Consider the following 24,670-nt stretch of genomic DNA (forward strand, 5'->3'; position numbering starts at 1 on the left):
TCGTGGAAGTGTCTATCTTATTGTCCAGTATGGTAGCCACCAGCCACGTGGGGCTGTTGAGCCTTGGAATGTGGCTATTGTGACCGAGGAACTGAGTTTCAAATTGAACTTTAATTAACGTTAGCTAGCCGCTCATGGCCGGTGGCTTCATATATTGGACTGTGCAGTTATAGAGAGTGTTTTGAGGATAATGTGAAATGATGCATATTAACTGCTTAGCACAGTACCTCCCTTGTGTGTGGGGAGACCTCAACAGGGGATTCTTACAACGGGACAGTCCCCAAAGTTGCCAAGGCCTCAGAGAGCGAGGACCCAGCTCCTTGGTGTTGCACATGTTGTGAGACTTCCCAGAGCCCTTTCTCCTTTGTGACTTGTTGGCTCCACATGCCAGCCCTACAGTGTGGACACCAAGAACCCCACCTAACAGTAGGAACACTGACGTTTCAAGAGGTTAAGTGACCCGATTGCGGTCTCACGGTGGACCAGGGGCGGGTTCAGAACTGGAGACTTGTTTCACTTGGACGAGTGATCTTTATCCAGAGGCCACATCAAGGCGTGGTCTTCTGTGGTCTCCACGCTGGCCCACCCTCAGACCCACCTGTACATCAAGGCTTTGATTCCAGTGTTGGGAAGTCCTCAGACAAAGCTTTTTAAGAATTCAGTGAAACATGAGTGTCAGCGATGTGTAGACTGGGGTTTCTCAACCTGGGCACCGTTGGCATTTGGGGGCCAGATAACTCTCTGTGGTGGGGCTGTCCTGGGCTTCCCGGGATATTGAGCGGCGTCCCTCGCCTTTACCTCCTAATTTCCAGTAGCACCGCTTCAGTTGTGACACCCAAAAATGTCTCCAGACACTGCCAGTGTCCCTGGGGGAGCAAAATCTGACCTGGTTTAGAACCCTTGATTAGGGGGAGGAATTCTGGCTCCAGAGCCATTGTCTTGCTGTGTGACCTAGGGCAGCTGGGCCTTCTCTGGGCCTCATTTTCTCCATCTGTGAAATGAGATGTTGAACGTGCTGGTGGTTTGGGAGGAGGCCAGTCTGAGAGGGAGCCGATCCTTTAAACAAGTTTCTAAATAACTGACCTTGATTTTTATGGCTTATGAAATGCCACCATTCCTGCCATCCTTGTCTGGGGAAGAGAGGCCCCTCTGACCCTTTTAATCTAAGGAAGGGCCATGCTCTTGGGTTGTGAACTCAGTGGTGGGGTGGGTAAAAGGGGACTGTTTCTGCCCACAGTCAGTCTGTTCCTTCCCCGACACCTCATTTTCCCCTTCCCACCACCCAGGTTTCCCAGAGAGCCCCTGTCCTTAAAAAGTCATAGCGCTGACCTTACAGGGAGACTCCCAAAATTTAACGCGCCGCCTCTGCAAGGGTAATGTGACTTTTACAGCCTGTTGAGGGGCAAAGGGAGATTTGCATAATGTTCCAAGGGGGATTAGGTGGCTGGGGGTTGCCATGGCAACGCCTCAGGGATGAATTGAGAATTTTCCCTCCTGGCGGGAGTTGGCCAGTGGAGTCTGGGAAGGTGGGGGAGGGGACCAGGGGGTTATCTGAGGGGAGGGAGGGAGGGATGGGGGGGGTTGGTGGGGTCTGCCATGCCTGGGATGAATGCCTGGGATGAATGGGCAGTGTTGGGAGAAGCTGTAATCTGAAAAGGCTTTCCCTGTTCCATGTACACAAGCAAGCTCTTTGAGGGCCATTCCCTGGAGTGGGGGTGGGAGGCAAGCAGAGTTTAATGTGTTTGGGAGCCAAGAAATTAAAGTGAACAAATATTTAAAGATTATTGGATCTTGTTAACAGGAAGCCCGGTGGATGGAAACTGAGAGTCTGAGAAATGAAAGTCTCGAGTCTTAGAGCCAGGGATGGACTTGGCTGTCATCTTTCCAAGTCCCTCCCATGGAGTGGTGTCCACGTCCGTGTCCCTGTAGGGTTGCCATTGAATGCTCCCCAGGACGGAGTACTCACTTGCACAGAGCACCTAATTCGTTTCTGAGAGCTCTGATTCTTAACTTGGACCCAAATCTGCCTCCTTCATGCAATGGAAACTGAGGTCCTAGCGCAGGACACACCTGGGGCGGAAATGCAGGTCTCCAGACTCTGCGTTGCCAACTCTTTCCAGGGTCAGTGGCCTAGATGCTTCCTCTGTTCTCCCACCCACGCCACTCCCCCGCTTCCTCACTCAGCGTCACCATTCCCAATTCCCTTACTCCCTAGACTCTTGGCAGAAAATGTCCAAGATTTCTGGTGGGCGCAGAAAAGGAAGGTTGGATTCCTTTCAGGGGAGCACGTGGGAAGGTCATGTCACAACTCGGGGCCCCCAGACTCCCTTGCTTTTCATCTGTCCTCGCTGGGTAAGGGCAAGTGTGTTAAATCCTCTCTGCCATCTTTACTCTGTGTGAAGGGCACGGGGACCAGTGTCACAGGCTGGCCCCAGCCAGCATCCCCTTCCTTCCCCAGGGAGACAGATCCTCAGGGTCACACCAGGGCTGGGCCTTTTTTTGTTCCAAGCCCTCCCGACATAAAGAATTCAGCAGGCTTCCTCGGAAGCATAAATATTTAATGGCGTTGTAGTTATATATAATTTGATCAATATGTCAGTGCTAAAAGGGCCTTTAAGGAGGTTCACCTATCATTGAGTGATCTGTGATGTAAACCTCCCCAGCCCCTGCAGGAGCAGGGGTCATTATCTCCCGGGCTGCTAAGTGGGTCATTTATTCCCCCCTTCTTAAAGACATCGTGGAGCTGCCCTCCCCTAGAGCCAGTGCCTGGCAGGGATGGAGCAGGGCCTGGGAACCCCGCACTGGCTTTTGCTGGAGGCCTCACACCTCCCTGTCCCTGGACTTCCTTCTCTCTGGTGATAAAACACCCACTTGCTTTATTTCAGAGCTCTCTGAGCTTGGTCCGAGAAGAAACTGCTTGGCAAGGAATTTCATCTCGTAGTCCAGTAATTGAGGGCCTATCAATTTAGAATTGCCTAGGAAATGCAGTGGGATACTTTAAGGTAAAATTGCTCAGATGCATTGTTCTGGAATCTCCCAGTATTTGATTGTGGGGTGACTGTGACACCTGGCTGCTGCAGCTTCCTGCTTCTGTGTGGCCCCCAGCCTCTCCCTGTGCCCCTGTGATGTTAATTCAAGACAAGGCAGACTCACTTTGAACACCCCAGGACTTGAGTCAGAGAACCAGGTAAAACCCGATCCAAATTCAAGAACCCCAGAGCAGACCAAGTGTCCACCCCAGACACACATGCTTCAAGAGGAGTAACCCAAGGCCCAGCCACCAGTCCAGAGGTCACATGGCCTGTCAGACACAGAGCTGGGGGCGGGGGGAAGCACCATTTCCACCTGACTTCGGGTGTAACTCACATCTCACATAGGTATCTTTTCCTCAGCTCATTTTTTTCGCACACGTCCACAAACGGGGCTCCAGAATCACTGCACGCTGTTCTTCCCAAGACGCTGGTTGTCCCGTGAAGAAATCCTTGTTTTAGAAGTGAAACCGGGAACCTAGGAGCGGCCCTTTGGCTGTCTTAATTGCGTTACTTCCCACTAAATGAGACACCTTGAAGAGCCCTTGCTTGGCTGTCTTCAGCTCCTTGTGAATCACGGAAAGAACCAGGACAGGAGCTGCTTGACACTTACAAATAAGACATCACTGCTCCTTGTCTGCTCTGTGACTGTTGTGTGCAGTATGGCTGATGGACACATTCGAATGGTTTGTGCCATGAAGACTGGTCCTGGGGACCAAGCCCAGCCAGCCCCAGCCTAGCCCACTACCTGGCATCCATCCGTGTCTCGAGTTGGCTTGCCTCTTCTCTGCTCATCCTTTAAACTCACGTTCTGCTCTGTTTTACTGAGCTTTCTGGAGGAATCATGTCACAGAGCAACTCAGGAATGTTTAGCATTCTCAAACTCTGAATGATGGCTCCTGGATCTTATAAGTTATTCAGTTCATCCCTCTGTTTTGCAGACAACAGAATTGAAGCCCAGAGGAAGGAAGGGATTTGCCCAAAGCCATGCAGCTAGGTTGGAGGCCGATCTAGGAGGCAACGCCAGGTCGTTTCGGTGTGGCTCCGGGGTCAGAACATGTTCTTTAAAGCGGCCAGTTTCCTCCCTCTCCTTGTTTTTATTGCACTGAGGTTAGAATGAAGTGTGCATTTTCAAGAGCTGATTGGTCCAGACGACCTGGCAGTTTAAATACCGGAGAGACGGTCTCCTGGAAGTGGCTGTCGGCTTGAGCAGGCAGTTAAATTAAAAAAAAAAAAAAAAAAAAAAAAAGCCGAAGACTGTCTGGGTGCTGCCGGTCAGGAGCAAGAGGTTGCTTGGGGTGTGGACCAAGGGCAGATTCCATCTCCCTTCATTCAGTGTCGTGGGTCAAAGGCCCAACGGATGGGAACAGCAGCAAATGTGAATGCAAGGGTGTGGCTGGAGCAGTGTACTTTGAGAAAGCTCTGGCGCCCTCCGTTTACAGCAGGTTGGTTAGAGGTTCTGCTCTAATGAGATGACCGCGTGAATGGGAGTCACTAAGACACGTGGAGCAGACTACTCTTTGGGAAGCTACACTCGCCCCCCCCCCCCACCCCATCTTGTGTTCCGTCATTTATTGCCTAACAGCCTGGATGGAGACACAGGGCAGGTGTACCTCCTGCGCCTAGTTGAGAGCGCAGATTCTGGATTTCGCAGCATCTCTGTGCATGCTTCTCTCTCTGAGCGGCTTCTCTGTCTGTGTTGAGTAGATTAGTTCTTTCTGAGGAACGATGTTTTTCCACCAGCAATGCGGCCTTCTTTGAACCACACTTGAAAAGAAACTTTCAAAGGCAGCACCAGACTCCCCAAACACCTTTTTCCAAAGGAAGCCGTCCTCCCGCTGCCTGGCACCCGCCGCCTCCCAGGTTCTCCTCCGAGGCTCTGACTCAAAGGCAGTGGCCTTTTGGGACCAGGATGGAGGAAGGATGAAGGTCCACCCCGTGAGCCCCAGCTGCCTTATTGATAACAGGGTGCCCTGAAGGCCAAAAGGAGCTTTTTCCAGCGTAGGATCTAGTTCCGATTTGTGATTTGTGACCTGTCCCAATTGTTAAAGTCACACGTCTTGATTTTTTTTCTTTCCTTTCTTGGAAGTGATGTTTAGAGCTTGTTTGAGTTGGATCAAATGCTGTTTTAACAGCTGCCCTAATCGGAAATGCTGTCAATTATTAACCCTGACAGTAGTTTTTCTTTCAAAAATACTTCTCTGAGCTCTCTCAAAATGTCAAAATTTGGCTTCTTGGTAGGAAGATGTTTAGAGACGTCGCTTAATTGCCAAGCGTCAGTTTCCCCATCTGAAAACTGGAGATTTATAAGAAATGCCTTCCCTGTAGGGTTCTTGTGAGCTCACACATGCAAAATGCTTGGAACAGCTGGGTCGGCGGATGTTAGCCATTATTATTATCGTTGTTGTTAAGAGTGGTTCTGTCCGGTCAACTTTCTATTTGCAGGAGCTTCCGCTCCTGCCGTCACCACCCTCAAAAAAATAAACATGAAAAAAAAAATCGTTTAGGGAACAGTTTTCCTGTTCATTCTTTGACGCACCAGCGTGCGCTGAGCCCATTCTCAGGGTTGGATGGTCTATGTAGAGAAGACCGAGGCTCAATTCCTGCTTCCACGTGGTGGGGAGACCAGGAGGGGAGAGCTGCTCCCCGGTAGGGGACGGTCCCAGCTGGGAGGGATGGGATTGCATGCTTTCTCCACCCCCGCTTCCTCCCAGAAAAAAAAAAACCCAGACACGAGGACAGGGACCAAGTGTGACACCACCCCCTTCCCTCTGCCCTCCCCCAGCACTGTACAGTCCTAACTCGTGGCGGGCCAGAGTCCTTCCTGCCACTCGGGGAGGCCGATTTTCATTAAGTCTGGGCCCCAGGAGAGAGCCTGAAGGCTGATAGCCCAGGCCTCTGGAATATTCCATATCTGTGTGGAGCTGTTCTGCTGGCCCTTGGTTGATGTGTGGGGTTGGGAGGCAAGAACTGCTCCCTGTGGGTGGAAGGGTGAGATAAGAGGGGACCTGGTCTGAGCCACCCTCAGGGCTTCTGAGCGACCCAGCCGTGGTCACCTAGTAGACTGGATGCCAAGTCTTGAACCAAGCAGAGCTACATGAAATCCCGGCAGATTTTTCCTCATAACCAGAGGATGCTGGGCTCTGGACCAGGCCCTGCAGGGGAAGATCCCACCTGGGGGCAGCCTGTGGCCGCACATTTGCTAAAAGATGCGGGGAGAGGGGAGGTCAGCTACTTTTTGTTTTGTTCCTTCACCTACCAAGATCTTGACACTTGACCTGTTTGCTAGAGGAAGTAAGCAACAGCTGGGACTCCTTTATAACCACCCACCCCAAAAACGGTGAGAGCTGTAGTTGCTGAGCAGGCCGAAGTGATGGGGAAGGTTCAGAGCCTGCGCCTGCCTTCCTGGCTGGGGAGGCGGCGGCAGCCAGAGCCCAACGGGCGGCTTGTGGCTGGTCTGGCTTGACCACTGCCTCACCCTGTCGATGAAGGACTTGTGCTGCTGTCCACCCTACCTCCTGGTTGTAGGTCAGCACTCCGTCCACCACTGCCCCTGCCCCAGATGCCCCCCACAGTGGGGCAGGCCCAGATCCCTGGCCAGGGGCCACCGCAATCTAAAGTCTCGAAAAATAAATGCGGGGAGGCCAGCGAGATTCTTTTGGCTCAGCATTTACTGAGTGCCTACTATGTACCAGCCTCTGCTATGCCAGTCATTTGAGGTAAGAAGCCTTGGACCAATGAGCTCCTTAGCAGTGAGGATGGTGTATTTTGTTTATATCTCTTTGCTTTTTGTTTTAAATAACACTTTGTATTCTTATTTGGCACATAAACATGTGACAGTTGAGTGAGTATGTTGCTCTTACAGGTTTGGACTGAGTTGATTGTTTCTAGAACTCCTGACCTGTACAACCCTGACTCTTATATTTTATCCCCACTTGCCCACTATCAATCAATTTGGGGAAAGAGAAATGAACATAAGTGAGAAAGGACTTTGTTTTGGAGTAGAACTCTTCCCACTTACCTAGATTAATAATTTATACGATAATTAGTAATCGTCCCAGGTTCCTTACAGTATGAATGACGGCCATCCAGTGGGTGGAGGCCAGGGAGGCTGCTAAAAACACTACAATGCCCAGAGCAGCCGCATGCAACAAAGAATTATCTGGCCCCAAATGTCAATAGCACTGCTGCTCACAAACCCAGTTTGTATGACACACTGTTGTACAGTTGCCCTTGCTGGAATATACCCCGAATGTGCAGATGTGGCTGTGAGTCCCATGGGGCTTAGCCAGGATGATATACACTCTCCACCCTGGAAGTTTAGAAATGTGGGGACCATTATTGGCACTCAGTTGGTCTAGGATATGGAGGACTGTCTTTCGCACCAAAGACTTGTTTTATCCCAGATGCCCACAGTGGGCGAGACTGGGCCTGTTCCTGAGAATCTAGAGTGTTCCAGGAGAGAGAGAGCGGTGATCTCTGATCCCCACCCAGGAGCCCCTGATGCCCTGGACAGGCGGTCTGAGTTGGAGCCTGCCAGCAGCCCCAGGACGTGGGACCACAAGGGCCCATCAGATTCCTGGTCCGTGGCCTGTCTCTTCACAAGCCAGGGGCATCCTCATCAGTGGCTGGGGGCTGGGGGCACGAGGGGGTGCTGGCCCCAGGAATTCTCCTGAGGGCCAGGGTCTGTTTGTAAGCCTTCAGACAACGTTGCTTTTATTTTAAGTGCACAAGGATTTCTCATCCAGAGTCATTTGACATGCAGATGATCACAGATTTTTAAAGGCTGTTGTCATGGTTTTGTCTCTGAAAGATTGCTATGTGCTGATGAGAGCCTTGAAGCCAGCTCTGGGACCTCAGTCCTGGTGGCCTCGGGATTCAGAAGGAGATAAGAGAAGCAATTCTGAGACTTGTCTGTCAGTGGTCCTCGGCCTTCCTGTCTGGATTCAGTTAACCATTTAGCCCCACTGTTTTTTTCTTTTTTTTTTTAAACCATTCTTCATCGGAGATGGTTTCACATGGAACACGGGTGGCAAAATCAGTTGATGTTTTTCTGAATGTGATCTTTTCTGGAGGGTTAGCGGTGGGGCACAGAACTGATCTGCCTTTCTGTGGTCAACTTAGATGAAGGGCTAGGGATCCAATCAGTTACATCCCAAGCATCATCTTAGAGAAGGCAGTGCTTTATGCCCCCCAAGAGGAAGCGTCAACGGTGGGATTTCAGGCTGGGCAGCACATAGAAGGTTGAGGGATCGGTCTGGTGGGGGAGAGGCGGCAGTGAAAAGTGGAGGGCGAGGGAGACCCTTTAAGGCAGATATCGCCGGGTGTGAGGCTGGCCCCAGGGAGCACTTTGGCACATGCAGCCGGGCGTCTTCCATCACCTCCTGATTTGTCTGGGAGCCTGAGAGCCTGACTTGCTGTTGCCCTTGGGGCCGCTGGGCATAGCAATTCCTTCTCACCACACTGCGTTTCACTCTTGTTTGTGATGGGTTTCACCGCAGTGGGCGGTGTGGAGCTTGTTCTTGTTTAGTTTTGCGTTGTTTTGATTAGGGCTTCCATCCAGAGGAGGCGAACTGGATACTCTGAACCAAACACAGAGACCACCTCTGATAGGAAATTGGAGCTCCCTGAAATGTAGGCAGCCTGGTTGGAGGGAGTTGGAAGAGATTGCTTCACGCTGTGGATTTAGCGAGGCCTCCTGGCAGGAGGCCCACCGAGGGTGGAAGGATGGAGCCCGTCGGGGGTCTGCGGTTTCGGGGGGAGCTTGTCCTTCCACGGTCTGACATTTTGGCGACTTGATTTATTGGCCTGAGCCTCACGCGGTCTCTTTTGCTTTGCAGACAGAGATTGCGAAGAGACTGAACACGATTTTAGCACAGATCATGCCTTTCCTGTCACAAGAGGTAAGCCCTTTTACTGTGCCCTCCGTTTCTTGCAGAGCAGCCCAGTGGCTGCCTAGGTCGCACCGGAGCCCCGGCCCCTGTCCGTTCATGTGGACTGAAGTTGACCACCTGGGGCTTTACAGAAGCTCCTCTGGCACATCAGAGGGGCCACTTGCTCCTTCAGTGGAACCTGTTCTTTGCCCCTGCCTGAGCCCTGAGAGGAGGGTCCTGGCCTGCGGCGGGGCTAACAGTGGGCAGTGGGTACCTCTTTGCCTCCCCTCCCCGCCCCGCCCCGACCCCATCCCAACCAGCATTCCCAGCCTCTGCTTCCCCGTGCCCCAGCTTCCACACCTGGAGACATCTAAGAGCAAGGAAGCCTGGCCAGTTAGCACCAAGGGCCAGACCCTGCGAGGAGAACCACTACCCAAAGGGGACCCCGGCCCCCAGGACAGAGTGTCCTCATCAGAGGCATGACCAAGTCAGTCACATCATCTTCTAAGCACACTTTTGCAAGAGACCCCCCGCCTGAGGCAGGGCTGGACCAGTGGGCAGTAGGAGAAAAGCATCTCCAAGGAGGCCCCGTGGTGCAGGACAGATGGGTGGGCTGCCCGAGAGGGGCCCCTTTCCATCCAGCAGAGCTCACTCCAGCCTGGGGCAGGCTTGCCCTCCAGGCCCCCCTCAGTGGCTGAGGCCATCCTCACTCCCTCCGGGATTCCTGGGTCTCTGAGTCGCAGTAGTGACCCATGCATGATTAAATTCATGTAAAAACAGGATACAGTGATGTCCTAGGAGCTTGCAACCCATTAGGGGAGACAGCTGCCTATGAAGCGGGTTTCACCTCAAGGCTGAAGGGAATGAATGCACTAAAAAAAAAAATTTTGTTTTTAAATAGACTCTATTTTTTATAGTTTGAGGTTCACAGCAAAACTGAGTGGAAGGTACAGAGATGTCCCCTAGCCTTCCCCACCATCAACATCCCACACCAGAGTAACTGATGAACCTACATCGACACGTTATCACCCAATTCCTAGCTTATAACGTTGTGCCATTTTTTTGTTGTTGTTGTTCGTTGTCTATTTAGATAGATACAGGTTGAGTATCTGTAGATACACGTACTTTTCCTCTGAACCCTTTGGGTGTAAGTTGCAAACATCCTGACAATTCACAGCACTCACTGCTCCAGCTGCCTCTCCTAAAAACGGGACACCCTCCTACGTGCCTGCACTATTGTCACCACATTTAGAAAACGAATAATCATTCAGTAGCATCTTCTAACATCCAGCCCATTCTCAAATGCCTGGAAGGCAGTTTTTTTGTCTGCGTGGCGGAGGGAGATGGTGGACAGACAGCCCTTTTTTGGCTCTTCTATATTTTAACTTAAAACTCTGGGAAGTGTGGATTACAGAAGTAATAGGCACGCGTTGAGAAAGGTTTAAAGGGTCCCCCGTCCTCCCTGTGTCCTCCTTTGGTCAGTGGACCTCCTCTGCCTCCTGTGTCACCGCCTGTCCCCTACCCCCGTGCCTCCGTGGTCGGTCGGGGACGGCGGCCGCCTCTAACCCACACCCGGTCCCTCCAGCACCAGCAGCAAGTGGCGCAGGCGGTGGAGCGAGCCAAGCAGGTCACCATGACGGAGCTGAACGCCATCATCGGGGTACGTGGACTCCCCAATCTGCCTCTCACCGTGTGTATAGCCCTTTTATTCCTCTCATTTACCATAACCAGAGATGGACCCTGACCTTAGCTGGCCTCAAAGAATGGCAGCCCCAGGGCTCCGGCCTCTCCCAGCATCTCATGGGCTTGGACCCACCTAGAGATCTCCCCCTGTGGCTCCCCAGTTGCCTCTCAGTCCCCAAGTTAAAGGGGTGCCCAACACGCCCTGATCCACCTCGAAATTCATCAGCCCCATCCTTTCCCGGCTTTCCGTGTCTCCAACATTGCAGGGGGGCGTGGACTCTGGGATCACCTTGGAGGCCAACCTGATTTCTCCCACCTCCCCAGGGGCCTGTCCCCTCACTGGCAAAGGTCTGCCCTTCTTTGGCCACCTGGGGATCAGAACTGTCTCTGCTGTACTGTGATGTGAAACGTGCTGTGGCATTTGGGTCTGGGCCTTGCTGTCCCATGCGCTGAGCTGCCTGGCGGAGTCTTCATCATGGGCCCATGTCAAGTCCAGCCAGGGCCCCTGGCTAGGTCTCCCTGATGTTCTAGAAGTCCCATCTCACTCGGGAACAGGAAAAGATAATGCAGAGTGCTTCGTGAGGCCCACTTCTGGTCTGGCCCCTCAGTGAAAGGAGGAAGCCAGATCTCTCCCCTTTAGTGCTCCTACCTGGCTTACATCTTCAGTGCGTTTCTGGGATTGACACAGCATCTTTCTCCTGCTTGCTGCTTTGGTATGAGGCTGCTAAAGGATATTTAAGACAAGCGTCTGAGGAGAAACAGGTTTTTCAAGGGGACTTTGGGCAAGGCTCTTAGCCTCAGGATGCACCTGTCCTCCTTTGGTCCCTACAATGAACAGGGTGGGTGAGATCACTGCTTCCCATCCACAGATGGCTGAGTCCAGGTCCCCAACGGAGCTTCTGAACAATAAATTCTAGGGCACTCACCCCAGAGTTCTTTTCCATAGGTTTGGGGTGGAACCGGAAATCTGTGGTTTTGAAGTTTTCTAGATCATTCGGAAGGGTAGTCAGGTTTGGGAAGCAGTAGACTGATTGGCTGAGGTCCCTCTAGCCCTCTGATTGGTCCTCTTTCCTCCTCTTGTTCTTAAGTACGGTCATTATTTCAAGGTGGAACTGAAGGCCTAGAATGTTCTGCTTGGTGGGATGAATGATGACTCTGGGCTCTTCATTCTGGGGCAGAAACCTGGAGACCTGTGTTCTAGTTAAGCCTCTTCCCCATGTGACCTCAGGCAGTCCCATCTCTTCCTCGGGCCTTAGTTTCTGCATCTGTGACAGGAGGGGGTGGACCAGTTCATCTCTTTGGGCCAGGCATGCCGGGAGGGGTGGGCTTGGAGTGACAGAGTGATGCTGGTGGATCCTGATCCTCCAACACATTACTGGGACCCGTGATGGTTACGGGGTTCTGTCCTGCTGGTCTGAGTCCCCTGGCAGCTGCTGAGTGCTGCTGGGGGATGGCCAGGGGGAGCGTTAGCCTCGGCTGAATCCTGACAATGTTGAGGCGGGAGGAGCAGACGCTCACCTACTGTGTGGCAGGAGCAGAGAGGAGGACAGAAAGGGCAACAAGAGTGACTGGTCACTGCTTTTAGCCAGTGAGCTTGGGAGGCAGAGCCCCCAGCAGGGAAATCATAATATGGTAAAAGTTTGAAGTCTCCTTGGAAACCATCTTAGCCCAGGGTTCTTCAGCCTCAAGACTCGTGGACTTTGAGGCCAGATACTTTGTGAGGAGGCACGGTAGGGTGTTCAGCAGCAGCCCTGGCCTCCCCGCACTGGCTGCCAGTGGCACCCTCCCCCACACAGATGTGACACCCCAAAACGTCTCCAGACATTGCCAGATGTCCCGGCAGGGGCAGTGCATGAAATGGCCCGTGGTAGAGAACCACTGATCCAGCCGATGCCCTTGCTTTACAGAGACGGGGAGTGATTCACAGACCGTCACACGCGGTTCAGGAGCAGCGCCAGGCCAGAGGCCCCGGGCTGGCTTTCGGCTTAGGGCTCTTCCCCCGCTACCTCCCGTCCAGCCCTGGTGTGGCGCCTGTGTCCTCCTCAGTGGCCAGTTCACAGCGTGGTGGCTTTGCTGAGAGTGGCACATGAGTGGCACATCGGGGTTCTCTGATACTTCTCCTCTCTCAGCTCCTCGTCCCTATCCGCTTTCCAGGCCCCGCCTTCCCATCCCTGCCATGGCCACAGTGGAGTCCCTTCTCCCCCACTGTCTCCCCCCCACCCCTTTGGAATTAAAATCCTCTTATGAAAAAAACTTTTTTTTTAAGTTCTAAGAAAAGAGTGGAATTGGGGGAAGGAGCGCTGCTTGGATTAGCCCCACTTCCTTCAAGGAGTATTTAGGAAGCTACACGTTAGGTCAAGGCAGCTCGAGGCAGATATTGGAATTCAATTAAAGCCAACGAGTGGGGCCTGTGACCCCCATTTTCGAGGTAATTGCTTCTCCGGCTCTGAGTGAATGCGGCCGTCTCCCTGTCATTAAGAAGGCAGCCATCTAATCACTGCGCCTGACAGAGCCTCACAAGGCAGGAATTACGGATGGCTGAGGATGGGCTGAGGATGGCTCGCTGAGGCTGAGCCGGGGCATCCTGTGAAGGAGGAAGGAGAGGGACAGCGGGCTTGCGGCCGGGCTGACTCGAGAGAGTGATGGGAGGAGGGTGGCAGGGGGCCGGGGGGGCTGGTGGCCAAAGGGCAGGAGTCCTGCCCCAGCAGGGAAGGGCGGTGAAGGGAAGGGCCCAGAAGCCTTGTGGCTACCCACGTGGTACTGTCCGATTTGCCCCTCTTGGGGGAGAAGTAGCCCAGCCCCCTGGTCTGGGAGTTAGGGGGACTTTGGGCAAGTCACTTCATTCCTCTGGCCTGTTTTCCCCATTTGCGAAAAGATGGAGAAGGGCTGGGCAAGTTTCCTTTGACGTGCCCTCTTCAGTCAGTCATCTGGGGCTCTCTTGGGCGTGGGGTGGAAGGATTCTGGGTTCACATCTTGGTTCATTTCAGAGAGAGATGAGAGGTCAGGTAGACACATCTGGCGTGGGCATACCTGCAGCTAGTGGTGTGTATTTATCACATGAATTAGAGTATTTCCAGGGCCTCCCCTCCAGGTGAGAGAGGCCAGAATCCAGCGTCAGCTTGGTGTGAGGGGAGAGGGGACAGAGGGGCTGACGGAAGCCCAGGCTTGCTGGCCCAGCCTGCCCACCCCACACAGGGCCACTGGGAACTCAAGTGACTGTCTGGGGAAGGCAGGCCTGAAGGTGTGTGTCTGTTCGCCGGGGCCTGCCAGGACCCAATTACTGCAGACCTGTTACACACCCTTTTTTCTTGGATCCAAGTTATTGGGGGATCATTCGAGGGTCAAAAGATTCCTGAGCATGAGGGGTGAAATACTGTCCCTTGGTCAGCAGCTTGCACAAGGCCTCCCCAAGCAGATAAAAGACCTGTGAACTGATGCTACCCACCGTTTTCAGAACTCTCCGTGCTGGTCCAAGGTCACTGAACCCGGCAGGAGGAGGGGCACGTACCTCACTGGCCCCACTGACAATTTGGCCTGCGTTCCCTTGGAAATTATTAGTGGAAGATGTAGGTGTTGGCTTGATTACTTTTTTTTTTCATTTTTTATTTTATATTGGAATATAGTTGATTAACAACGTTGTGTTAATTTCAGGCATACAGCAAAGTGATTCAGTTGTACATATACATGTATCCATTCTTTTTCAAATTCTTTTCCCATTTAGGTTATTACAGAATATTGAGCAGAGTTCCCTGTGCTGTACAGTAGGTCCTTGTTGGTGCTTCTTATTTTTTTTTAAATTGGGTAAGCGGGGTGAGGAAGGGGGAGGTTTTAGCTTGTTACAAACTACACTGGGTATTTCGAAGCCAGTCCTGAGGTTCTCGCATTCCCTCCAGGATGCTGATGAGCTGGGTTCAGTTGACCTGGAGAAGGATGGTGCAGAGAGCGTGCCTTAGAATGAACGCATCTGTTTCTCTCAGCCAGGGGGCCGTGGTAGAGAGAAGTCATGCTGGGTTTGCGTCCTGGCTCTGGTTACTTTGGCTTAGCAGAGTTCCTTCGCCTCCCCCTGAGCCTGTTCCCGTCTCTGAAATGGGGATAACGGGGTTGTTGTGAGCTCTCCAAACTATAACAGAGCATGAAGGCACAATTCAGCCTGGAGCTGGGGGGCCACCTCCGTGGGCAGGAAGTAGAGGCCGGGGCTGCTCTCCCTCTCCTGGGAGGGCAGGGCGTCTGCATCTTATGCAGTTAGGACTCTGTCTGGGTGTCTTTGGTGGGTCTCAGCCCTGGAAATGCTTAGACAGCTTCACTAGGTTTAACCCAGATCATGAACCTGAGAAGTGAAGCATTAAATCAGGTAGCAGAGGCATGAAGCGCAATGTGCATAATCCAGTTACACAGACTCGGCCAGCGCGGGCCTCCCCGACAGCCTCCCATGTAAGTGGCCATACCTTCGGAGCCCGGGACCTGGGCATTCGGCACACGTGAGGACAGGGACACACGTCTGCCCCACGGGACATGTTCTCTGACAGGTTGCTGTTCCAGCATGAAATGTTAAAGGTGGGAGGAAGGCATGCTCACGAGGGGGCTTGCTTCCACACGCCTCACCCCTCTTTTGGGGTTGGGGGGTGGGTTGTTGACTTCCTTTCCTATGGTGGACGGAGAAATCCTGGTCTTGGAGGGAATGGTGGAAGCCAGGGACAGGCTGCTGCAGAGTGACGAGCCCAGTGCCCTCCTCGGACGGTGGACTCGATCCCATTTGTCCCCAGTTGAAAACGCTGTCACCCTCCCACTCGGATGTCACTGTGTTTCTGCACATCGTCCTCTGAAGTCATAGATATGTCACAGGGATAGAAATGCAGCCTGAGGATGGCTGTGCCCTGCCTGCGACACTGGGACGGAGAGACGGGTGGATCACTGCCAGCCAGCTCCCCCTGCCCCGCTGCGGCAAAGACTTTATCTCACTCTTTTATCACAACCAGGACTGTTGTTAGCAGACCCTTGGCCCAACAAGGCCTGGCATCTGTCCTCGCCCCAGGAGAGAAGCCTGGGAGGAGGTCGGCTCTCAGTCCCTGCTTCCTGGAGCCTGCTGGGCCGCTCCCGACTATGCCTTCCAACCACCCAGAGCAGACCTCAGGGGAATTTCTGGCTGTGCAGGGGGTGCTCTTGTATTTGAAGATGAGAAGTACATGGAAGCTGCCTTTCTTCTGTTGCAAAGGAGACACACTCCTGCTTGACGGGCCACGGCTGAAAACCACCCTCTCCGTCTGGGAAGCTCAGCAGCTTTGAAAGCCACTGTCTTCCAAACAGCCACTGCAACCACAGCCTTTGTTCCGAGCTTCTGGTGCTGGTTCACTGGTTCATGTTTTGGGAAGCAGGATGCATCACTGATGCTCGTCGTCCCAACCAAGAGGAGGCTTGGATCTGGGAAGGTGGATGGCTTTTGGACAGAGCCACTCTGCTGACTTACTTCCCAGCCTCTCTGTGTAAACCCTTTTCCAACATTTTCATCTATTCACCCAGCAAATGTGTATTGGGCAAACATGCCAGGCCCCACTCGAGGTGCTGGGATGGATAAAACAAGGTCCCTTCTTTCTGGAGCTCACGAGTTGGCCAAGATCAGAGAAAGATGTAAGATGCAGTTCTATTTGTGGTCCACTCATAGTTTTTGCTAATGTTTGTTGAACGCCTACTTTGCCTTCACGTGTAGTAACGCACGTGATCCTTGTACAGCCTGAAGAGATGGGCTGCACTCTGATCCCCACTTTGCAGATGAGGAAACTGAGGCTGAGAGAGGTCCACTGTTGTCTAAGGTCTTATAACTGATAAAAGATAGAGCGGGACATCTTCCTTAGTCTGTCTGGCTCCAGAGTCTAAGCTGTCATCACTCTCAGAAAGGAGGAACCTGTTGTGACCCAGATGATGGGGAGGGCTTCCAGGGGGCCCTTCGGCTTCGTTTCTGCTCTGGCGTCTCGAGGCAGATCTGGGGTCAGGCTGCAACCTGGACCAGTGCCCACCGGCAGCTTCCGTAAACTGCCCACCAAGAGATGTCCTAGGTCTGGAGCAATGGCCGTGGGTCCCAGCCTTTCTCCCCAAACTGAGAAATGAGCTCTCTGAGGCCAGGAGTGTGGTGTGACTGGGGGTGCCGTTAAATTTGGGGGTGCACCAGGTTGGCGGTTGGCAGCTTAGTTGGGGAAGAGCGGGGCTCTTAATCCCTGACCTCAAACACACTCACTGCCTCTTGGAGCCTCACGTCTGTCCAGAACTGTGGGCCTTCATTGTGTTTTATTGTCTGTCATCAGTGGCCTGAGAGCCACGGTTCACACTGACAGGCGAGTTTGTCACGTCTTGGCTCTTTGTCACCCCCACCAACTCTTCTTGCTTTGGGGAGGAGGGTCTCTTTAGGAACATTCTTTGGATGACGTCGGTGGTTGACAGATTTGAGTCCAGATACCACACTAGTGGTGAGGCTTGGCTTAGTTACTGGCTGCCCACTCCAGCCCCTAAGTGCCAGTTTGCCATCTGTAGAATGGGCAGAACCCTTCTGCCAGGTAGTTGGAAGGGTCAGAGAAAATATTTGGAAAGGGCCCAGGCATTCATTCAGGCATTCAGTAAATTTCTGTTCCCTCCTTTTGTGCTCGTTGAGAAGAAAGATGTATGTGTACCCAAGGGCCCAGCCATTCCTAAGAAATATTTCAGTCCCTGTGAAATATTCAGCTGTGGTGTAGCTTGCGCCACAGTGCCTGAGGTTCTTGACGCAATCTTGGGAATGATAAAGGGCGCTTTGTCTTGGCTGCTGGGGGAGCACAAGGGGAAGGGGGAAAAGAAGGCTCTGAGGCTAGTGCTGAGCGGAATCCTTGATTAGGGATTGTTAATCCTTGCTATTGATAATAAGTGGCTTAATGCACGACTAGATTTTGGAAGGGGAGGGAGCCATGGAAAGGCCTCTGGGAAACGTTCAGCTATTGTTATGAGATCACTTAGTGAGTAACCTGCCTGAGGTCACCCAGCTGGTCAGTGCCAGAGCTGGGATTTGAATCCTGGTCTGTCTTGATTCCAAAGCCCCCACTCTTCCTGTTACCCTGTTCTCCACTCTGATGTCCAGTGACGTTGGCTCTCATTCCACTGGCCCCAAACTCCTCTTGATCTCGGGACTCCTCTGCTGTGTCCTGCCCCCGCTCTGTAAGACAGGCGTGGAGTTCCTCAGAATTAAGGAGTCTGCCCCAGGGTACGGGCTCAGGGTGGGAAACGCTGGCTGCTGACGTTTGCAGGCATGTAAGCATGAGCAAAACTGTGACCGCGAGGAGCTTAAAAGTGGATCGCCCTCAGCGGAGAGGGAACCCCGATGACTGGCTTTTAAATGCATGCTGTATTTATCTTGGGCTTGGAAACATGCATTGAGAAGTTCTGTCCTGAGACTGGGGTTGGAGAGGAGATGGAGTGTTTGCCATCATAAATCTTGTGTCTCAATTGTGGTCCATTACCAGACTTCCTCCAGCATGACAGCATGTGTGGCCTGAGCTGGGGGCAGAGGTTTGGGGGGCATGTTCCCCCCGGCACTTCCTGGAGGAGCAAGAGGGCTGGCCCGGGCCTCCCCGGCCCTCCCCGCTCGGCCGCACTCACCACCAACTTCATTGCAGCAACAGCAGCTCCAGGCGCAGCACCTCTCCCACGCCACGCACGGCCCCCCGGTGCAGCTGCCACCCCACCCGTCAGGCCTGCAGCCTCCAGGGATCCCCCCAGTGACGGGGAGCAGCTCAGGGCTGCTGGCACTTGGTACCCTGGGCAGCCAGGCCCACCTGTCGGTGAAGGACGAGAAGAACCACCATGAGCTGGACCACAGAGGTGCGGCCCGGGGCAGGGGCGGAGGGCAGAGTGCAGGGCGGGGGGGGCAGAGGTTTTGGAGGCCCCTCTGTGAATCGACACAGCAAATGCTGTCACCCGAGGACCAGGAGTTAGCAAAAGGCTTGGCGCCATCTATTAAGTTCCTGGTACACGGAAACCGGACTCCCATCCCCCAGGCCACCCCCCAATCCCTGATGTGTACCTGCTCTTCTTTGCCCTGGAAGACATGTTGTCCTTTCTTCCTGGAGTACCTTCCCATCTTCCTAGCCACACTCTGTGCACCCTCCAAGGGCCAGCCCCAGTCCCACTCCTTCAGGATGCCCTCCTGGCCAAGCTGAGGGTCTCTTTTCAAATTCCCGTAAGAGTTCAAGAGTTGGGGGTCCCAAGACGGAGCCCTTTGTTGCCGTTCTTCTGTTTCCTACCCTGGAAAGAGTTTTATCCTCACCAGGATCATTAGTCCTTGGACAGAGACCGAGTTTTTTGGAAAAGATACCCAGTTGGCGCTCAAGTAAAGACTCGTTAGGGGACTGTCTTTAAGTAGAGGTGGTGGTGACACTGCTGCAGGGAGATGATTGAGAAGACTGGGAATGAGAACGTCCTCTACCCTTAACCCAGCCTGTCTCGCGAAGACCCCTGAAGGTGCGCCGAGAAGGGCCTTGGTAGGGCCTAGTTTGATCGGGAAAGGAGAGGGCCTGGTGGCTTCCTAGCAGACCCTTTGCAAAGATTGCCACCTTGTGTGGTCTGCCCTTAGATATTATTTTTCTAGCTTTATTGAGAGATAGTCGACACATACTATTCTGTTTAAGGTGCACCACATGATGGTTTGATTTGCCCTTAGATATTTACTGGGGCACATGGCCAATGCCTTATGAGCCGGCCCTGAGCACAGGGGGCTTGGAGTGTTACCATCCTGCCCGGGACCGGGGCCATGGGGCAGTAGTAGCAGGTCATGGGAACCAGAGACTAAGTTTTTTTGCCCCCTGCAGTAGGATGGTCCTCCTGGCAGAGGAAGAGGGCCTCCCCACAACAGACAAGGAGGATCAGGGAGCTAGTGCTTGGCCGGGCAAATAATCAGAGGCCTCAGCTTCCAGGGGCGTCTTGGTAAAGAAACAGAGAAGAGTGTTAATTAAAAAACAACACCACCAAAATACCACTCCCATAATTCCTTTTTTTTTTTTTTTAAATAACAATAATGTTCTCAACTCCCAGGTCCTATGGATATTTTGCATAGCACGATCCTTCCCAAGTTTATGGCTTTAAAAACTGCTGACCAGTAATCTTGGTGCCCTTCTCGGCATGTCAGGGAGAGCTAGGCCACAGATCCCCCCCGCTGCCCCACTGGGGCCTGGTGGCCGGGTGAAGCATTGGAATTGGGGCGGTTGATTTCCAAACTGAGAGACGTCACCTAATGGCCCTACCTTGGCTGACCCGCGGTGACTCAGAGAGCCAGGCCGCTGCCCGTTTTAGAACCCATGAACTAGCAAAGCAGAAAAGCCAACTGGACGAGACTGACCTTGCTTTCTTTTTTGTTTCTCTGTCTTGGGGAACCTGCCCCTCCTCCTGCCCTGGCCTTCTGTCCCCAAAGAGAGAGAATCCAGCACGGTAAGTGCCAGCACTCTGGAACCTGTGGGGGGGGGTTGGTGTTTGGGTGCTGGGGGGGGTCAGCCCTAACCCTGTGTGGGCTCCTGGGAGAAGGGTGTCATCGTGAAAGAGGTGCTGCTGTCCCCTGTTGAGTGACCTGCACTTGGGGAAGCCTTCATCTCTCCAGGCTTCAGGGCCATCATTTGTTAAATGAAGAGCTGGCTTAAGTGGGCTCTACTAACCAACCGCCTTTTATATGAGAGGTGATTATTGGAGAGGTCAGCCAGCCAGCCCTGGGCCCTCCAAGGGGGGCTGTGGAGTCACAGGGCTGAACCCAGAGCTCAGGACCCTGGTCCCCGCCTTGTTTGGGGCCAGAGTGCCTCCCTGCCCCCCAGATTGGCTGACCCCTGTATGATCCTATATCCTCCTCATTTCCTCCCAGCACCTGAGGTTTCTCCCTGTTCTAGGCTTTAACTCGGTTTGGGAAAGTGCTAGCAAGAGAGCGTTAAGGGCAGGCTGCCTGCGTGTCTGTCAGCTCTGAGATTTGTTGTAAATCTTTCTGATCACACTGAGGCTCAGAGGTTCTGTTTCAAGTGAATAAGCCTTCTGAATAAGCACAGTGGAGTCTGGATAAAAAAAATCCTCCAGCGATTAACACAGCTATTTTATTCCTCATCGCCGTCCTTGTATCTGGGGCCATCTAATCTGTTAGGATGGCTTTGGTTATTACCTCGTGTTAAGTAGGACTTGGAAGGTCAGGCAGTTAACTAACCATCTAGACAGCAGCTTCCTTGGGCAACTCCTCCATCCCGACCCACCTCCCCTTGCCAGCCCTCTACCCGGCCTGACTTTAAACCTCCCATTAGCAGCAGTGCTCACGTCCCCTCTCGACTTGCCTGTGTGCTCAGAAATCCAGGTCATTTGGGCCCAGGAATGGCTAGGTGCATAAGAAAGGAACAGCTGAAACTGTAAATCCATTTTGATTGCTTCAATGTTGATCCCAGTAGGTGGCCTTGTTGGAGGGCTGGGCTGGACACCTCAAGGCTCAGTCTGGTCCCAGATGCATGGGATGTTGGGTAGTCCTCTTGGCCTCTCTGAGCCTCAGTTTCTCTATCTGTAACATGGCAATATTCCTGCCCAGCCGGCCTCTCCGCTTAGCTAGGAAGACCCCCTGCTCAGAACAGGACCCAGGATCCCGGAGCTTACCTGCTGAACAGGGACCTGCCGCAGAGAGAAGTGGGTGCTCGGCCCCTTCCCTGCCTTCACACATTCTCATGCTCATCCTCGTCGCTCTTGGCTCTGGCTTTGTGCCCCCGTCTGTGAACGGTTTCTGCTAAAAGGAACCCATGGGGAACCCCTAAGAGCTGGGCTCTTCGCTCCGCAGTGCTCGCCGACATCCAGACTCAGGGCAGAGGGGCCATCCTTGGGCCACTGGAGAATTCCGTGGAAACGAATCGGGACGCCGTCCTGGGCCGGGAGGGGGTGTGGGGCGTCCCGGGGAGAGGCAGTAGGGGCTCACATGTGTGCACGCGGCCATGGTGTTGGAGGGAGTGTAGACAAACGTAATCAGCCCTTTGGAAACCAGGTTGTCAACAGATGAGGCCCCGGCAGGAAAGACAGGGCCGTGTCGGAGTGGAATGGGCTGGAAGCTGTCCCAGAGGGGTTAGTCTGGAGTCCAATTAGAGGTAGCTTCATTCATATTTCCTTGCCTAGCCGAAGCAATAAAAAATACTTAGTTTTTTGGCCGCCTGCCAGCCAGAGGCGGGCTGGATCGATGCCGCTAAACGCCTGACAGGACTCTCCTCCGGTAGCAGCGAGGGTTTTCAGCCTGACTGCAGGAGAAGAAAGAGCCCGCTGTTCTCTGAGCCGTGGCCCTGGTCGCGGGGAGAAACGCGAGCAACCGCGCGGCCCCCCTTCCCTCCCCGCCTGCCCCACCCGAGAGCAGAGGGGCTGGGAGCGCCGCTGCTTAGCACGGGGCGGCCACCGTCAGAGGAACTGAAATGAAATGACGGCGATTTTCCTGCCGGCGCTCGCCGCGGCTAATTGAATCACGGCTGTGCGTGTATCGCCGCCGCGCCTGCCCGGCTGTGGGCAAGGTTGAGCTGCACTTCCATTATAACCTCCGTATTTTCTTCAAGGCTTGATAACTCTGCCAGTTTAATTTGCTTCAGGCAGAAGCTTGGCAGGGAAGGGTTGCCCAGAAACCGGCTTCGGGGAGGAAATAGAGTTCTGCGTCTGGTTCCCGCACCACTCGCACCCGCCCCCCCCCCCCCCCCCAGAACGCCGACCCCGGCCTCTGGGGAAGTGGGGAGACTTTCCACCTGCCTCTTGACGCCCTTCTCCTCTGAGCAGACGTTCCTCTGGGTCCCCACGTGGCCTCGTCACACACCCCTGGGGATGGGGATGGGGATGAAGTGGACTTGGCCTTCCCTCCAGCTGGATTGTGAGATCCTGGAGGGCAGGGACTGCGTCTTGTTCTTTCCTCCACACCTGGCATCCAGCCCCAGGCCTGATCCAGGGCAGGTGCCCTGAAGAGGGTGCTGAGCGAAGCAGGGACGGTGTCGCGTGGTCTCTTAGGAAGGGGCAAACCTCGGCAGCCCCCTAGAGGGGGTTGTGATATTTTTCTCTTGGCACAGAGGTTTGCTGGCAGGTACCCCTGCCCGTAGCTCCTTCCTCCCTGCTCCCAGCCCGGTGCCGGTGGCCACGTGATGCCTGCCGTTCCTGGTTACCCATCACACCACCAGCCAGGGTCCTCCTCTGTGGGCAGCACTCCCCTTCCAGCACCACTCCGTCCCCGGGCCCGCTGGCGGGTGCTTCTCCTGCCTCACCTGTTGGCCCACCTTCCCTCTTCCCAGGCCCAAAATTCCAAACTCTTCTCGTCCTCACTTGCTTTGTAGTTGAAGGGAGAACTCGTTAAGTCTCTTCCAGGCCTAAAAAACTTGGGTTTCCTTCATGTTGCCTGCTGCTGGGGGACCTTGGGCACGTTGCCTATTGTCTTGGGGCTCCTCCTTTCCCATCATTACAAAGCGGGGGGAGTCTCCCTGTCCTCTATACCTTTTCCTGTCTTAAGAGGGGAAAGGCTTCATGACATTGCATTTTCTGTTTCTTTATAGCCCTGGCGTTTCTCTAAAGTTGTAGGAGGCCATGCTGTAGTTGTAGGGTGTTCACACAAAATGCCCCATTGCCCTCCTACACTTAGGAGGCCTGTTGGCACCCCGGCGATCCCCGTCCCCATCAGTCTCCGCGCTCCTGTCGGGTTCAGCTGATGAAGTATTGCGCTTGGCCCCAGTTTGTCGGCTCAGATGCATCTTTCGAGACCCAGAGCAGATTCAGCTTCTCCATTCTTTGAGCAAATATGTGTGGCAGGCACAGATGGGCGGTGGAGGACACAGGCGTGACCCCCGCCCTCATGAGGCATACGGTCTCATAAGCCAGAGGCAAATGGCCCGTGCTGGGTTAATTATCTAACAGCAGCTACAGAAGAGAATTGACGTGCTCCCAGGGTCGCTCCCAGGGGAACCGAGTCTGGGGCATTGGGAAAGCGTCCCTGGGGAACCTCTGATGGAGCTGAGACCTGCAGGACACACACAACACATCAGCTGACCTTCTGAGTCACTTAGCTATGTCAATATGTGCATGAAATGTTCATACTAACTCTCCTTCTTGCTTGCAGAATAACTCGGTGTCGCCCTCGGAAAGCCTACGGGCCAGTGAGAAGCACCGGGGCTCCGCGGACTACAGCATGGAAGCCAAGAAGCGGAAAGCGGAGGAGAAGGACAGTTTGAGCCGATACGTACGTCTGAGAGCGCGGCGGGTTCCGCCGGGGTTTGGATTGGGTGGGCTGGGCTGGGGGAGACCCCACGGGGCCTGAGTCGTGGGAGCGTCAGGAAGAGGTGGGGGCAGGAGACGCTGCCCCACTGAGGAGGGCAGGTGGCCCGGGCAGGGGAAGCGTCCACAGACCGATGTCCTGTGAGCCTGCGGACCACGGCCAGGAGGCAGTGGACAGGGAAGTCATCCCGGCCTTCGTGGGGCCTGGGGAGAGCTAGAGGCACCTCCCCCGATGGGCCAACAACCCCCTGCTGCCATCACGGCCCCCTCAGGACCTCCGGTCTGCTCTGGGGGCCGTCCCTGGCATCCCCACACTTCGACCCTACAGGTGGTCACGGTGTCTGCTCTGTGCCAGGCCGAGCGGGGTTGAGAGCTGGAGCAGAGGGCAGGGGGCGATGCGGTGTGGGACCCGGTGCCCTTGGGCCCGGCCCTCCATGTTCAGCCACTTGGCTGTTCTGGGGCTTTGGACACGTTGCACAGCCAAAGCCTCAGCTGCGTTTCTGGGAGACGAGGCTAATCACCCCTCCCACACAGTGATGGGAATGATGGAACGAGACCAGCGCGCTCACTTGCAAATGGTGGTGGATATCAGGCCAGCTGGAGAGAGGTGTCTGGCTCCAAAGTGACACGTTAAAGCAGGCTTAGAAATATTATAACTGGGCAGGTGTTGGTGAGGCTGCCTGTGGGCGTGGGAGCAGAGTGACCCTGGGGCTGGGGTCCGGGCTAGCAAACAGCAAGGAGAAGAGGTCAGCTTTGGTGGGGCTGAGTGGGGAGAGTGTGGACTTCGGGGTTTGGCCGGGGTTCAGATCCTGGCTGGTGGAAGCAGGGGGCGTGGTT

The 24,670-nt window shown here is 54.1% G+C and overlaps 1 protein-coding gene across 8 annotated transcripts in view; it reads left to right on the plus strand.

The window, feature by feature from the left end:
* TLE3 (TLE family member 3, transcriptional corepressor) overlaps positions 1-24,670 on the plus strand; it is a 47,759-nt gene that overhangs the window by 11,844 nt on the left and 11,245 nt on the right. For 4 of the 8 annotated variants that reach the window (XM_059912871.1, XM_059912873.1, XM_059912872.1 and 1 more), the window contains exons 5-9: positions 8,870-8,932; positions 10,488-10,592; positions 18,220-18,424; positions 20,010-20,026; positions 23,679-23,798. In XM_059912871.1, the coding sequence (XP_059768854.1) occupies positions 8,870-8,932; positions 10,488-10,592; positions 18,220-18,424; positions 20,010-20,026; positions 23,679-23,798 (510 nt within the window). The remainder of the gene's footprint in view (positions 1-8,869; positions 8,933-10,487; positions 10,593-18,219; positions 18,425-20,009; positions 20,027-23,678; positions 23,799-24,670) is intronic. The other 4 variants (XM_059912875.1, XM_059912878.1, XM_059912876.1 and 1 more) reach the window with 1 other exon arrangement.

This window comes from Balaenoptera ricei, chromosome 2, assembly GCF_028023285.1.
Source record: "Balaenoptera ricei isolate mBalRic1 chromosome 2, mBalRic1.hap2, whole genome shotgun sequence".
Classification (NCBI taxonomy): Eukaryota; Metazoa; Chordata; class Mammalia; order Artiodactyla; family Balaenopteridae; genus Balaenoptera; species Balaenoptera ricei.